General features: G+C 40.1%; 2 protein-coding genes across 2 annotated transcripts; both read left to right on the plus strand.

Moving 5' to 3' along the window:
• Positions 1 to 55: 55 nt before the first annotated feature.
• Positions 56 to 9,414, plus strand: slc35b1 (solute carrier family 35 member B1). Its single transcript, XM_080724092.1, has 9 exons — positions 56 to 603; positions 1,113 to 1,216; positions 1,474 to 1,604; positions 2,024 to 2,054; positions 2,944 to 3,101; positions 4,370 to 4,496; positions 6,093 to 6,199; positions 8,122 to 8,275; positions 8,651 to 9,414. The coding sequence occupies exons 1-9, from the start codon at positions 476 to 478 to the stop codon at positions 8,698 to 8,700; spliced, it is 990 nt and encodes a 329-aa protein (XP_080580218.1). The 5' UTR covers positions 56 to 475; the 3' UTR covers positions 8,701 to 9,414.
• Positions 9,415 to 10,654: 1,240 nt separating this feature from the next.
• On the plus strand, positions 10,655 to 13,340 carry ndufa4a (NDUFA4 mitochondrial complex associated a). Its single transcript, XM_080724414.1, has 4 exons — positions 10,655 to 10,798; positions 11,554 to 11,642; positions 12,117 to 12,177; positions 13,027 to 13,340. The coding sequence occupies exons 1-4, from the start codon at positions 10,754 to 10,756 to the stop codon at positions 13,081 to 13,083; spliced, it is 252 nt and encodes an 83-aa protein (XP_080580540.1). The 5' UTR covers positions 10,655 to 10,753; the 3' UTR covers positions 13,084 to 13,340.
• The last annotated feature ends 1,760 nt before the right edge of the window (positions 13,341 to 15,100 follow it).

A 15,100-nucleotide genomic window follows, 5' to 3' on the forward strand; every position in this document is an offset into this window, starting at 1 on the left:
CTTTCCGAAACCCCTTCTTCTGACACAACACTTGCATTTTTTCCTCAGATGAAAACCTGATGATAACTACGCCTTTTCTGTAGCGTATTTGAATGCATTTAGGAATATCATCTATCCTAGCAGGGTTGTTTCTAAACGACACATGACCTGGAGCAGTAACAGTCAGTAAGCCGGAGGTGGTATACTATAAAACAAACGAAATGGATCAACAAACAATAATGACATGATAGTATGTAGTTTGTTGTCAGTGCAGCAATCTACAGGGTTCCTCCCCAGACTGAACGTTAATGGTGTACCGGCTGTTTTTACAGGGTTGAGCCGTGGTTGTTGTGGTTGTTTATGTTGTAGCCCCGTTGCCTTGGGGTAACGCAGCAGCATTATTGTGGATCGGGACGTGGGTCTGAGGGGCCTGGCAGGGACCGGAGGAGGAGCAGTATCGGTTTCCATACCAGGACTGACCGTCATAGAAGACAGCATGGCAGCGGGGAAGGGAGCCACCGGGAAGCCCGCCTCGATGTTACAGAACGAACGCGTCCGATTCACCGTGTGTTTCCTGGGGGTCTTCGTTTGTTATTTCTACTACGGCATATTGCAGGAGACTATGTGAGTTGCTATGGTACCGTGCAAAATCCGAGTGTACACATGTAACCAGAATGGACTGTAACAATCCAAATCTGAGTGTACAATGTACATGCTACACATGTAACCAAGTGGGCTCGGGTCCATTTGGTTACATTTTGTACACTATCAGATACAAATGGATAAAAATACTGAGGATTTTTACTGTGTTGGTCAAATCAAATATGGATCTATAGTGACCAGATTTGTTGTTCATGTTTCTCTAGCTACAGTGTGTAAAATACAAATAGCATGACAAATGGTCTGTTGCTGCCGAGGTCAGTAGAGGGACAGAGATTATGTTACATATGGTGACTTGTAGTAACCAGTGTCTCACCCAGGCACTGCTCTTCAAAATGTACAATGTACTTACTTTGCATGTTTTTAATATTACATGACATTTATTTTAGATTCCTGTACTATGGTGTGTGGTTGATTTTCTTGACCATTGCAATCTGTGGTCATTATCACTGCTGTTTCTTTCTGTCATTCAGCACTCGGGGACACTATGGAGAGGGTGACAAGAAAGAGAACTTCCGATTTGCCCAAACATTGGTCTTCATCCAGTGCATCATCAATTCTGTGTTTGCTAAACTCTGTGAGTACATAGCCACAGATGAGAATAGCCACAGGGACCAGGAAGCATGACACCACATTATAGCCTCTGAGGGAAAACTATGAGGTGTAACTTTCACTACAACCTTTGACATTTGTATAGGACTCTGGAAAAGCTTAACTGAAACTACAGCGAATAATGTATTTCATAACAATTTCAGGTTTCCACCGTTACATTTAAAGTCGGCAGTATTTTATGTTTGACAATATTTTTCCTGCATTCCTCTTCTTCATCCCCAGTGATCCAGTTTTTTGAGGGCTCCAGACCGGACCACACCAAGAGCTGGCTCTATGGGTTGTGTTCGCTGTCCTATCTTGGTGCTATGGTGTCCAGTAACTCTGCCCTACTGTATGTCAACTACCCCACGCAGGTGAGCCTGTCATGTTAGATTACAGTACGTTTATTTAGATCAGTGGTTCTCAAAGTGGATTTCAGGACTATCTAGGTTCCTTTATGGGGGTCTAAATTGACCCTGTAGCAACTCATAATGTAATAACGGCTCATAATGTAATAAGGGCTCATAATGTAATAAGAAAAATGTAATTTACATTATGAGCCCTTATTACATTATGAGTTGCTACAACCCTTACAAGTTTGTAACTTTTTGACAGTGTACAAATGGAACCAAATGGACCCATTTGTACACTGTCAAAGTTAAGGGGAGACCTTCAAATTTCAAAGTTTGAGAACCACTGATTTAGATGAACCCTCCTGACCGTATATCATTTAATGTATAATTTTGTGGTGGTCTTGGACAGTGAATGATTTGTCTGTCTTGTGAAATTGTAGGTGTTGGGGAAGTCGTGCAAGCCCATACCAGGTATGCTTAATGTACATTTTTATCTCTGGCTTGAGTGAGCAGTGTAGTTGTGTGGGGATTGATGTGTATGACTTGTTGTTACCTTTTACCATGATCTTTTGCTTTTTGAAGAAAGCAGTGTCCTGTGTCACTATAAATAAACACACACACACACACACACACACACACACACACACACACTCACGCACGCACGCACGCACGCACGCACGCACGCACGCACGCACGCACGCACGCTCGCTCGCTCACACTCTCTCTCTCTATCTCAGGTCAAGAGGCATAATTTTAGAAAGAAATAGGGGGTGTCTGTCAAAAAAACTGGTTTCCACTTAAGCCCTATTTCTAAAATAGTGAAAATGTTTGAAGATGTTCGTCTATAGCCTAATGACATTGCCAAAATTGGGATGCCACGTTGAATGTGGTTGCTAAATTAATGGTTGCATTAAACAATAAAATGTGTACAGTATATAATTATAACACATGTGTAGCAGTTGCACGGGCATAGATTGTGATGACATCAGATTAATCTGCAAAAACAATTCAGATTGGTGGACAATATACTGTAGAATAGAAGAGCTGGTTGGCTCTAGAATTTGAGGTTAAATGTGAACCCAAATGATGTCCCTGCATGTCAAGGAAACTTTGCTTTAAGTACGTTTGCACTGACTGGTTTTCCATATGGTGACTGTGTGGAAGGAAAGTTAACTTCCATGTTATCAATAAATTCTACTGAAGGTCATCTCTTGTTGCTCACAGATCAGCACACACATTTTAAGTGCCTTATCTATGTTCACTCTCAGGGCTAATGATGACATGTTAACCTTTGACATTAAATATTCCTGGGTGCTTAAATCTGTGTGTTACTTATATTCCGGTGTGCTTGGTCTTTCAGTGATGATCCTTGGTGTGACTATACTGAAGAAGAGGTACCCCCTGGCCAAGTACCTGTGTGTGCTGTTGATTGTGAGTGGTGTGGCTCTGTTCCTCTACAAACCCAACAAGAGCACAAGTACAGATGACCATATATTCGGCTTTGGTGAGATTTTGCTGGTGAGTGCACTCTTCACATCATCTCTTAATCAACCAGGCCAACCTGTTATAAACATGTAGTTGTGATTATATTGTGAGTAATGAGAAGCTCTCTCCCCCCCATCACGGAGGCATGGTTATACTAGGACCTTGCCCGGGGGTGTGCACACTATATGATGGATTGAATGTAGGATTCTCAGAAGTAAACAACATGTTGGAGAAGTCTTGTGAGAAGTCGAGAAATTCGCCTGGGCTGAGGAAGTGAAACTCCACTGGCCCGTTCTCATGTGTTTACTGCTCCTGCTGCAATAACAGCAGTACTGTTCGTCTTTAGGAACCATAAATAGACGATTCGTAAAAAGAACAAAAAAAATGTTTTAGCTGTGGGGAGGGATCAACAGATCTCAGAACAGATACAGCAATGAGGGAAATCCACCTAACCAGGTAGGAAGGTCTATGAAAACATCCACATTTGGGGGGGGTCATGTTTTGGTCTGAACCTCTTCCTTTAATGTGGTTGACAGATATAGTAAATCGTATTTTCTCCATTGAGTTTAATTAAAATTTAACTTTTCCCAAATATGGAGATGGCTGACATCATAGACCACATGAGACTGACACAGTATGTCCATATATGGGCTTTCCAAGATATGAGCTTAATATTGATTAGAATGATTACATCAGGGACACCATATATAGGCATAAAAGGCACAAGGACTGACACAGAGATCTCCATATATGGCCATTAATTTATTTGCTAAATTCACGTCACGGCAACCACACTTGCAATATCCAATTGCATCTTTTTAGTTACTTGCGCCAGTAGAGCGTGAAAGTACTGCGTTCGGCTGCGTAGGTAGGTAGCTGTGTGTGTTTAAGCCCGTAGTTAATCAGGGACCAGGGAAAAACATTTTCAGTTGTAGTGATGCAATAATATTTTTACCCTGATAAGGCTATATTGTAAAAACAAATTCGTACAACCGCTTAAAGCAGGGGTGTCAAACTTATTTTGTATTGAGGACCTTAAGGGTTTTTGGAGGAAGGGGGCGGTCTGATAAAATGAATATCAATCAATCTAAATACTGAATCAAACTGTGCGGTGCAAAAAAAAGCCAGACTAGACATTAAAATGACCCCAAACATTTTTGAAAGTGAAAAGGACTGTTGGTATGCCTTCAGTTAATATTTCTGTATTTGGCCAATAACTTTCATTTGGGTGCATCACTAACAATGATTATTGTATGTCCATTATATGACCAACATTAAAGGAATACTGATCTATGTCCTAGCTGCTCTCTCTCACTATGGACGGTTTGACTGGCGTGGCCCAGGACCACATGAGGGCTCGCTTCCAGACGAGTCCCTATCACATGATGCTGAACATTAACTTATGGTCCACCTTGGTGCTGGGACTCGGTAAGTCTTTTTTTGAAACTTTGCCTTTCCGTCAGATTATTGTCCATTACCTGCGATAGGGAACAGACCAGGGTGCAAACGTAAAATAAGATACTCTTGCCCTTGAAAAATTAAGGCAGCAAATGTGACGTTTTTGAGGCTGGTTGGCTCTTCTACCTTTGGATCATATTCCAGTGTGTGGACTCTACTATTTTTTTTATTTTTTTTACTTTGGACATGCGCGCTCTTCTTGTTGCTGATTCTCTCAGAAACACATGACCATTTAAGTTGTCACAAACAAGAAAATACAATTTCAATCAGCTGTAAGTTTGATTGATTGATTGAAGAGTTTATTAGCCGTTTGCAATAGAAAAAAGTACAGTTTCATGACAGCACAAATCACTGGTACAAGGTCAACTAAAAGGAGATCCTAGAAAGCCTTTCAGCTTATTTACACAGGAACCACTTTATGTATCTCATACAACATTGACAGACAGACGGATAGAACATAGTACTTTACCTAGGATAACATCATTTTCAAAAGCAGAAAAAGTAGCAAACCAATTGGGGACTGTCCCATAGGTCGACCTCCCGTTGGGTCGAACAGCGTCGGCAGGTTAGATAATGACCCGCGAACGTCGGCAGGTTAGATAATAACCCGCGTCACGGTTACTGAGGTTAGGTTTAGAGTTAGGGTTAGAGTTAGGCATTGTTTTACTGAGGTTAGGATTAGGGTTTGGGTTAGAGTTTTGTGGTCGATCCAAAGGGTGTTCGACCTAATGACATGTTACCAAACCAATTATCACTGCCAATTTTCTGACATATTGTGGAAAGGATTGCATGCGTGTGCCATTTTGCCCTTCAAAGAAGACGAATAAAGCGAATCGAAGAGCTGTCTGTGTCTGAATAAAGTAATGTTTTAACTTGTGCGAGATCAAGGGGTAATTTACATTCATATTTCACAAAGACTCGTACAATGGCATAAAAAGATAAAACACAAAACTCATTTTACAATGTTAGAGTGGTGATCTGCCCATTATCTCTGTAAATAACATAAGGATATTAATCTGAGCTTGCAATTCATTGGCTGCTTCCACACTTTCTTTGTATCATCCATAACCAGACAGTGCCCAGACAAAATTAAATCCAGTTATTAGCCTAGACAATTAAATCCAGTTATTAGCCTAGACAGAACACAGTGGGGGTCTTGAATTTACATTATATGATAATGAGAGAATGAAATCGTCCTTTATTGTCCCCTGGTGGTCCCAACTGTTAACTCAGATACTGTATGTCCTTAGTTAACCCTGCTGTGAGCGTGGAAATACATCCATTGCTCTAATTCTCCTCTTCTCTTGAAAAAATAAAATCTTGCTTCAAATTGCTTTCCTTTTTCTGTAACTCTTCATTTAACTGCTGTCACCACTAGGGAGCGCCCTTTTACAACACTTTGTAATTAGATGATCTATTTTAGCCTATTTAATTCAATGCAATGAAATGCAATTTTAAATGGCAGTTGAGTTGAACATAACATTAACATTTCTGTGTATTTCTGTATTTAGTCGTGTCAGATTTATGAGATTGACATTTATTTCTGTTGACACGCATTCTTTTCAGCTGTATTGACGACTGGAGAGGTATGGGAGTTTCTGAGCTTTACAGAACGCTATCCCAGTATCTTCTACAACATTCTTCTGTTTGGATTAACCAGTGCTTTGGGCCAGGTGTGTATGCTTGCATATGTATTTTGAGTGATTGAGATTGTGTGCGCGTGTGGACAAAAATGCTTATTACGAAAACTGTCTTTGAACTAATTTAATTAGGATGGTATAGGTATTGGTGTTACTTTAAGATATGACAGTGCTAATATGTCTTTGAACTAATTTAATTAGGATGGTATAGGTATTGGCGTTACTTTAAGATATGACAGTGCTAATATTATCAGAAAATATCTCACATTTTGGGACCTAAAGGTATAACACAATACAACTTGTGTTACAACACATCATACACACTAAATACTGCATGTTCAGAAAATGGAATAGCCTCCCTAGACCTGTCCTGCCAGCACTCCTTAATTGAGCAGGAGACTCCTGAATGTTTACCCTTTCTCCTGCTGTGTTTCTGTATTGTAATTCCTCCTGAAAAATATCCTTAACCTAGACCTTATATAGTAACAGTGAGCATACCTACAGGTGTTACACATCCCACTGATATGCAACCAGGACCATAATGTTAATACTTAAGTCAGTGAAGTATTCAGTGGCTTAGTGTTCACTGTCCTGACTTGGTATTCACTTAATACTAAGTATTCAGTGACTTACTATTCACTCTTCTTACACATAGAGCCACTGTATTGTATTGTACTGTACTGGACACGACGTAGACACAAACACATCCAAGGATTTCCCTGTGACGTCACCAGAAGACAAACGTACTGACCGCACACCGCAAACAACCATAGAGTAGAAGAAATCTCTCTCCCCCTCTGTTTATAGTGTAGACCTGCGGCCCTTATGTATCACTAAGCATGGTACTTTAAACAACAACGTCACTGATGTACCCGAGGGGGACAGCACCCGTTTTGATATAGCTTTGACAGCAACAGGTCTGAAAAGCCATATTTCCCTGCATGTACGTTTTTCACTCAAACATGGATCAACATATGACAAAGCCCTAAAACCCTCCCTATGATTGGCCAGTAATCCCCATAGAAACGCAATAACGGGGTTGATACAATATTTAGCTTTCAATGCATTTTGAACACCTGATAAACTACCTAAAAAGAAATTTGTCTCGTCAACAACAAACACTTACGTCTCATAATATTTTATTCAAAGAGCTATGTTTAGCTCATCGTCATCTTCTCTTCGTCATGACAAAAATGGGTGTTAACAAAATCGTGTTGTCGTTATCAACGAAGACAACACTCGTTTTGTTATGGGAAGATTTGTATTTAACCACGCAGTGTAAAGGAATAAGGTTTATTAGAAGATGAACAGTGCAGAGCATAACAGCAAGCTCTCTTGCCCTCTGCATTCTCCTTCCAATTGTCTCTCACAGTGACTTTTAACTATCAAGGCATCAGGGGTTGAACATTTAGTCTAGTAAATCTAGGGGAAAAATACACTCAGGTTGGACAAAATTGTATTATTTCGTTTTTCAACTGATTCTGACAGGAAATTAGGTCTACTAGCCAGGATAAAAAATCTACCCTGATCTGCTCACTGTAAATACCCACAGTGGCCAAATCAAGTTGGGCTCCCATCGACTTTCTATACAGGAGGAAAATACCCAGGAAAGAAATCTGCTTTAAGTAGGATGTGAGGGGTCTAACTAGGGGTTTGTCATGATGCTGAATCCATTGCAAGCATTTGTTTTGCACAAAAAACATTCCTTGGGCTAAAAATGGCCCCAGAAAATGATGGTTTAGTGATGAAAAGTAATGAGTCATCACCTTTTGTGGGCGTTTTCTGGGGCCAATGAATGTTCCGCCTTGCCTATACCCCTTGACTGCATGTTTAAACGCCTTCTTAGGGTAGTGAAGTCAGAATTATCACCATGTTTTGTTGTGAGAAACATACTAAAATGTTTGTTTTGGGGAGCATCCTCTGATAATCTTAAATATCTTCCCTTCCTCCACTAGACCTTCATCTTCATGACAGTAGTGTACTTCGGGCCTCTCACCTGTTCCATCGTCACCACCACAAGGAAGTTTTTCACCATCCTCGGCTCTGTCATTCTGTTTGGAAATGTCATAAATTCCATGCAGTGGGTCGGAACAATCCTGGTGTTCCTTGGTGAGAATTAACGCTGATTTAACACTCTTAAGTTAATACGTGCTGTTTCTGACAATGTTGTTGCTATACAAAATAAGCTGGGCACTAGAACCATGCAGCATGTGTATGTTTTGGAGCATACTTCCGTGGCTTTGTTTCAAATTGAATTCTGGGAATTCAGTTTGAACAGACAACGGAGCCACCAAAGTTGTCACCAAAACTAATGAAATGGATGTTACCTTGTATGAAACACACAGCTGTGATTGACTGATATGTTTTGGAGAAGGAAAAACAAATATATATTACATTAAATGTATACAAGGCTCAAACATGCAGTACATTGGCTTTAATCTGTTAAAATGCTCAAACGTAATATGTTGTGTTTTCTCATTTAAGGTCTTGGACTGGATGCCAAATTTGGCAAGGCCCCAAAGAAGACAACATAAAGCAAGTGGAACATGTGATAAAGATCCCAAAGAAGACAACAATAAACAAGAGGAACACTAGTTGAAGGCTTAAATGGGCATCACTCTAAAGCCAGTATCTTATTTTCATAAGACATCCAGTATAGGCAAATTTGCCTATGATTTGTTTCAGATGTTTTTTTATTTTTTTAAGTTGAAGGGCAAAGCCCAATAGTTTCCAACTCTATCTTATATTGTATATAGCATACTTTTTGGATATGTTGAAAATACATATTTTTCAAACTGGAATGTAGACGTAGGCCATAACATGTCCATTTATATCAGCAAATATCATGCCTTTGTGGAAGAATATTGAATGGATGATGATGATTTGGAAATCAATAACGGATTAATTATGAATGTTTTGAAGACTGCAGCCCCTGGATGGACAACAAACTAAAAGCCTATACAAATACATTTCAACATACATTTCAATAGCTGTGTCTGGGTTACAAAGATTTTGCTATTTATTCTTTGACACAAAACAAGCTACTGAATGGCTTTTATAATAAATTGTCAGTTACTAGAAATACAGTGTCTTAAACAAATAAAATTGTGTAATGCAATTCTCATCAGATATAAATGGTTAATTATGTTTACTGTGTTCTGTTCAATCTTGCTATTGATTCTTTTTTCAGAAGTGGAATATTACTTGCCATAAAAGGGAAAGTGAAATAAATTATTTCATGATACCAACCTATAAGTAACTATTGTCTTTACTCATTTGTTTGTTCAGTATATCATTTGACACGGCTCATGGATTTGTAGCACAACAGTGACCCCTCTTGGATTATGGACAGTTAAACATCTCAATGAATGGCTGCTGCTTATTTCTAGTATCTGTAGCCTAATTATTAAGTTGAAAGCTACCACCTAGGCCTACCTGGCTTGAATTATCAGCATCTTGGTGTAACACCCGGGATTTGAACCCGGGTCTCCCACGTGAAAGTCTAACATCATAACCACCAGGTCAAAGGGACATCCCTGTAGCCCGGGGGGAGATACTAGACTGTTAAGCAGTAACAGCAAGTCACTCTGCTACACTCCCCTTTTGACCTCCTCCCACAGGGAAACCCGATCCGGGTCACGGCACTATTGTGCCACCTGGGAGTCAAACTCGGGTCACCCAAGTGAAAGTTCAGTATCTTAACCACCAGACCAAAGGGACATCCCTGTGGACCAGGAGGAGACACTAGAATTTTGAGGCCATCAGGCTGAGGCAGTGAGTCACTCTGCTAAAGCTGCAGTGTGCATAAGGTCTTGGGTTCAGCTAAAGTACAGTAGAGTAGGCTATATTATATTATAAACTGTCAAGTATCCAGTTTTCTTCAGAATATGAATTACACTATGATTACACTATATGGCATATTCCACTAGTAGGCCTACTAGTAGCCTTGAGAAGAACCACTAGTAGTTGCAGCTACTAGTAGTTGTTCTCAAAGGACCCCCAAACTCATTTTGTCTGTGGCAAAAAAAATGGACAAAAAAATTATAATCGTTTAAGAAACACTGGTTTAAACTACAATAGGACACAAGCCCAAATAAACAACTACACTTCAGAGAATTAAAAAACAAACAAAAAAAACGCAACTGTCGCGCGTCAAATATAGCCGACCTGCAAGCCCACAGGCGCTATTTGTTTCGACTCGTTGTGAGCTTGTATGTCAGCTATTCTTGGCACGGGCTTAACCTCACGTCACCACCAGGCTTACTGCAGTACCAGTGCAGTACCTGTAGATTGTGGAATGCCTGGTTATTATTTCAGATCCGGTATAGAGCCCGCCTTCTCTGCATGCACGCGCGCGCGCGCACACAGACACACACACACACACACACACACACACACACACACACGCACACGCACGCACACGCACTTCGTATCCGCTCTAGACCGGATCTGCAACCTCATAAGCTAATTGAATTGATACGAGTCTAATCATCACACAGACAGACTGCAGTGCGTTGAGGTCGGAATCGACCGCTGTTAAATCCTATTATATTTATATTGGGAGAGAATCAAAAAGCAAACGTCAAGATGGTGATTGCTACAATCTCTAAACAACTGAAAAACCATCCAGCTGTAAGTACTGTTTATTTTGTTAAATGAATACTACTCCAAAACACTGTCGAGACATTCCAGTGTGTTAGAGTTGCTGTCTAGTTAGCATTAACTAGCATAGCTAGTCGAAGCTATACGAGTGTTAACGAGTTATATACTAACGTTAGAATAAACTAATATTTATAAATGGCTACCTCTACTCTTTCTATAATACATGTATATTAACTGTTTTGTCGTGTTCGTTTCTTTTGGCAACGGGTGCTGACTGAGGAGTCAAATCAGGTCATAGCTTCTGTTAGTGTTGTAAATCATTAGCTCAATGGGCCTTGCTGCAGCGGCTACTAGTTAGCAAGTTAGTGTACACATAACAACGAGTTCTCATCGTCAATATGACATTTTAAGATACACATTATTGCTATCGGAGTGCTATTTGCCATCACAAAGAATTGCCGCAATACAATAATGTCGGAACGAGTGGACTTTTAAGAGAAAATTGGGCCCGGCGCGACGTCACGTGACAGCTGTGAACTTGAAGGGCAGTGGGTGACTTGAGGACAGAATTTATTTAGGTCACATTTCTTTACCTCTGTGAATGGACTAGCTCCTCTCCTCGTGATGAATTGTTTAAATATGATGTATTCACTTTCAATAGAGTATTGAATCTTATTGCTTTTTGTATTCAGAATGGCAATATATGACATTTGTTCATTACAGCAGCTCCACTCTTAATAATGAAAGGCCCTTACCCATGGTGGTCTCTTTGTTTTTACCAACAGTTGATCCCCCTTTTCATCTTCATTGGTGGTGGGGGTGTAATGTCCATGGCGTACCTCGCTCGACTGGGCCTCAGGAACCCTGAAGTCTGGTAAGGACTGTCATCTCATCTCATCTAGAGTGGAGCAGTTGATGCTGTATCGTTCACTGTAGTATAGTGAGAGACAATAGCTACAAAATGACCATGTGTGGCCTGCTTCATTGCCGAGTTGCTGTTGAATTGTTGCTGAATTCAATGAAATGGCACAGAACTGGTTAACGGCAAGAATGAGGTTTTCCTCCTTTTTATTCAACAGAGCAGGAATTGTAGGGAGAGCGAAGGGGGTGGAAAAGGTGAAACAAAAACATGACTGACGCTTTATTGCGTCATAGGAGCACTGTAAAAGTTAAAGCCAGAAGATTTTTTTTTTGTTGCAGAAATTAAGATCATGTCAATATTGATGCAAGTAAAGTAATGCTCAATGCTAATGTGATACCATTAGTGCTGTAAACTTGCAGGTACAATGTCCTCAATGTATATATTATTCAGTAATTTGTTAAACTATCTCTTTCGCTGTCTATCCAGCTGGGACAGGAGGGAGCATCAAGAGCCATGGAACAAGATGAAACCCACTGACCAGTACAAGGTGAGATTCAGACTCTTCAGTTGGAGCACATCATCAGTAGGGCTGTCATGATTATGACATTTTACATGACGATTAATTGTCACTCAAATAATTGTGATTAACGATTTAATTGTGTATTTGTTGCTGACAATTACATTTCTGTTTGGCTTTTAGGCTTTGAAGTTGCACAAGGCAATTTTATATGACAATTTTATACTTAAAAAATCACATTGAGAGAGGAAATAGCGTTGTGAGCTTGTAGATCTGCTATTTCCACTACTTTTTGAAAGTGTTTGTAACTATATTAACATTTCTGAACATGAAACGATTATGCAAAATAATTGCGATTACCTCAAATAATTGCGATTAGAAGAAAGATGCAGACTGTTGCTGAGCTTGTGGATAATCACTGCACTAAGGGCACGGTCACACTGGAATAATATTCAACCTATGAGATATCTGCTCCATTCCCATTGAAATGCATTGGCGAAATCGGGAATCCACTCTCATAGGTAGTTTGGTGTGACTGTGCCCTAAATGTATCAAATAGTTTTATATGGTTACTTAACTGATGATGTCTGATGATGAATAAGCTAGTTTGGCACTTTACTGAGTGGAGGTTAGGAGCAGGAGCTGAGTCTGTCAGGCCCTCTGTCCTCAGATGATCCGTGTTCAGTGACTAGCATTGTCAAGCATGTGATTTGATAGATGACATTTTGTTTTCACCGAATTGTCTCATGGCAAAACGATCAACTGACGCTGACCTGAGATCACTATGCAGTATGCACTGAGCACCATGGTGCCATGTTTCTGCATTATTGGTCTTGAAGTGATTTCTTTTACATTATTGCATTTTGTTCCCCCTCTCAGTTTTACTCAGTTAACTTGGACTACAGCAAGCTGAAGAAGAATGGTCCCGACTTCTAAGATCTTATCTGCTGGCAGGGAACTGGACCAAAAGCTTGAGAAAAGAACAAGTGATCCGCACATCACCCGCTCCTCCTTTGAACTCCTTCCCTAAATTAAATGACTAATGGATGTAAAGAGGCAAAAACCGCACAATATTCTGTTTTATCCATTTGTTGCATCCCATTGACTTTTTCTGTACCAATGTCTCTTTTCTCACTCTTTGTGGTTGTCTAATAATAAAGTCTAAAGAGTCTCCTACATAACAGAGAAAAGAACCAGTCTCCTTCCTCTCTGCTCACTGTTTGATGGACATCTTTGTTTTGTTTCGCATTACATCACATTCCTGACTCGGATATCCTTTCAGGCTTTCACTGTCGAGGAGACTCTTATGTCACTACCCTTTCACATGTTGTTTACAGTCAATGGTCGTGTTACTATAAGGGCTCTGCACTCGCCTCATGCCACCTTTGTCCTGCCTTAACCGGGCTGCCGCTATATTTTATGACACTGTATTCTTGGCCACTGTCCAGGGTCTTATCTGCATGGGTCATACATACACTACATACCATATACTTGATCCTGCTCACAACAAAACACCCGGCTCCCTCTGGTGGTAGACACGATAGTTCTGGAATCTTGTTAGTGCAGCTCTGCATGTGTTTTGTTCATTCACATGACCTAACCATCTGCCCAGTGCTGCACTGCAGCATTAGTGTACCGTCCGTGTTGGCTTATGATGTGTTATAAGACCTACTGTAAATAACTCTCAGGAAGGTGAACTTAAAAGACAACATTGCACTCTGAAAAGGTTGGTTTATATTTGGTGAGTAAAGCAATGATTTGTTGTCCTGGAGTTAACTCGAGTACAGCAGACGAGGCACAGATACAGGAATGCACCGAGGTGTTTCTCCTTATAGAATGCCATCGCTCTCTGCCAGATGAGTTTGTAAATGTCAACAGGTCATGCTGTTCGTCTCTCCCGCATGGAAAAATGCGACAAGGATGAGCAGCCAACGCAATGCAGAAAATGTCAAGGAGACCTTCACATTTGAATAGAAACCCACGTCCAGAACTTCACCTACCCTCTTAAGGCTTGAGTGTGCCATCTCTTACCTTTTACACTTTATTTCCTCTCAATAGAAATGAAAGTTAACTTCCTTTGCAATATGCCTACAACAGCAGTATTTCACGGTACACTTGACTTCTAACCTCTGGCATATCTGTTTTTCCCAATTCAAAATTTTAATTGCAACAGCAACAACCTAAGTAGCCTACAGATTCAAGAATTCTTTGATAAAACTATTTGTTTTCATTCCTCAGAATTTCAGAAATGTAATGGACATTGGTTATAGACCTTTATTGATCCTGAGGGAAATTCAGTATCATGCCAAATGGCTGAAGTTCATCATTTAATATCTGAATTGTGACCTGAAAAGCAATTTCTTAAAGATATTGTATACAAATATAAGGTGAACAATGAACATCCAATGAAACTCAAATAGTTAAATTAGTAAAATATAATTAACATGTTTGTAATTATGTTATGTTAAAAATGTTATTTAAGTTTAAAATTGATTCTTTATTTGTTTTGTGGTTTATTAGTTGTTGAAAATGGGCGCTACCTTACATGACACCTCAATGTTTTGCTGATTTGGTTGGCTAAAATATATTTGCTTTAGGATTATTTTACTAAGGTTATGTACTGTAGTAGTAGTAGTTGGCCCTGCCTGTCACCAGCGAGGCGTTGTGAGCTTGTAGATCTGCTTAATCCACATTATCTGTGGAAACGAGTCAAATGCCTCGACTCCTACAATTCCAAGTGCTTGTCAGGGTGGCGGGTCCCCAGTTTCAAATACGATTATTTTGGGGGGTCACGGCCTGAAATGATTGAGAACCACTGAGCTAGATAACAGTCAATGTGGACCTTACAGAGGTCAAATGGCTATGAAGGAAGAAGGTTTTCTTGGCTTAACAACTGCACAATCTATCTGACCTGAATCTTAACTCTTGTCTTACCAGACCCCTGACCCCGTTG

The sequence above is a fragment of the Nannobrachium achirus genome, assembly GCF_963921795.1.
Source record: "Nannobrachium achirus genome assembly, chromosome: 4".
NCBI lineage: Eukaryota > Metazoa > Chordata > Actinopteri > Myctophiformes > Myctophidae > Nannobrachium > Nannobrachium achirus.

What these genes read in the sequence shown, in the direction of transcription:
- slc35b1 (XM_080724092.1), top strand. Translation starts at nt 476, where the DNA reads ATGGCAGCGGGGAAGGGAGCCACCGGGAAGCCCGCCTCGATGTTACAG. An exon ending in GGCATATTGCAGGAGACTAT is followed by an intron (nt 604 to 1,112) that starts GTGAGTTGCTAT and finishes TCTGTCATTCAG; the next exon opens with CACTCGGGGACACTATGGAG. An exon ending in GCTTTGGTGAGATTTTGCTG is followed by an intron (nt 3,102 to 4,369) that starts GTGAGTGCACTC and finishes TCTATGTCCTAG; the next exon opens with CTGCTCTCTCTCACTATGGA.
- ndufa4a (XM_080724414.1), top strand. Translation starts at nt 10,754, where the DNA reads ATGGTGATTGCTACAATCTCTAAACAACTGAAAAACCATCCAGCT. An exon ending in CTCAGGAACCCTGAAGTCTG is followed by an intron (nt 11,643 to 12,116) that starts GTAAGGACTGTC and finishes CTGTCTATCCAG; the next exon opens with CTGGGACAGGAGGGAGCATC. An exon ending in AACCCACTGACCAGTACAAG is followed by an intron (nt 12,178 to 13,026) that starts GTGAGATTCAGA and finishes TCCCCCTCTCAG; the next exon opens with TTTTACTCAGTTAACTTGGA.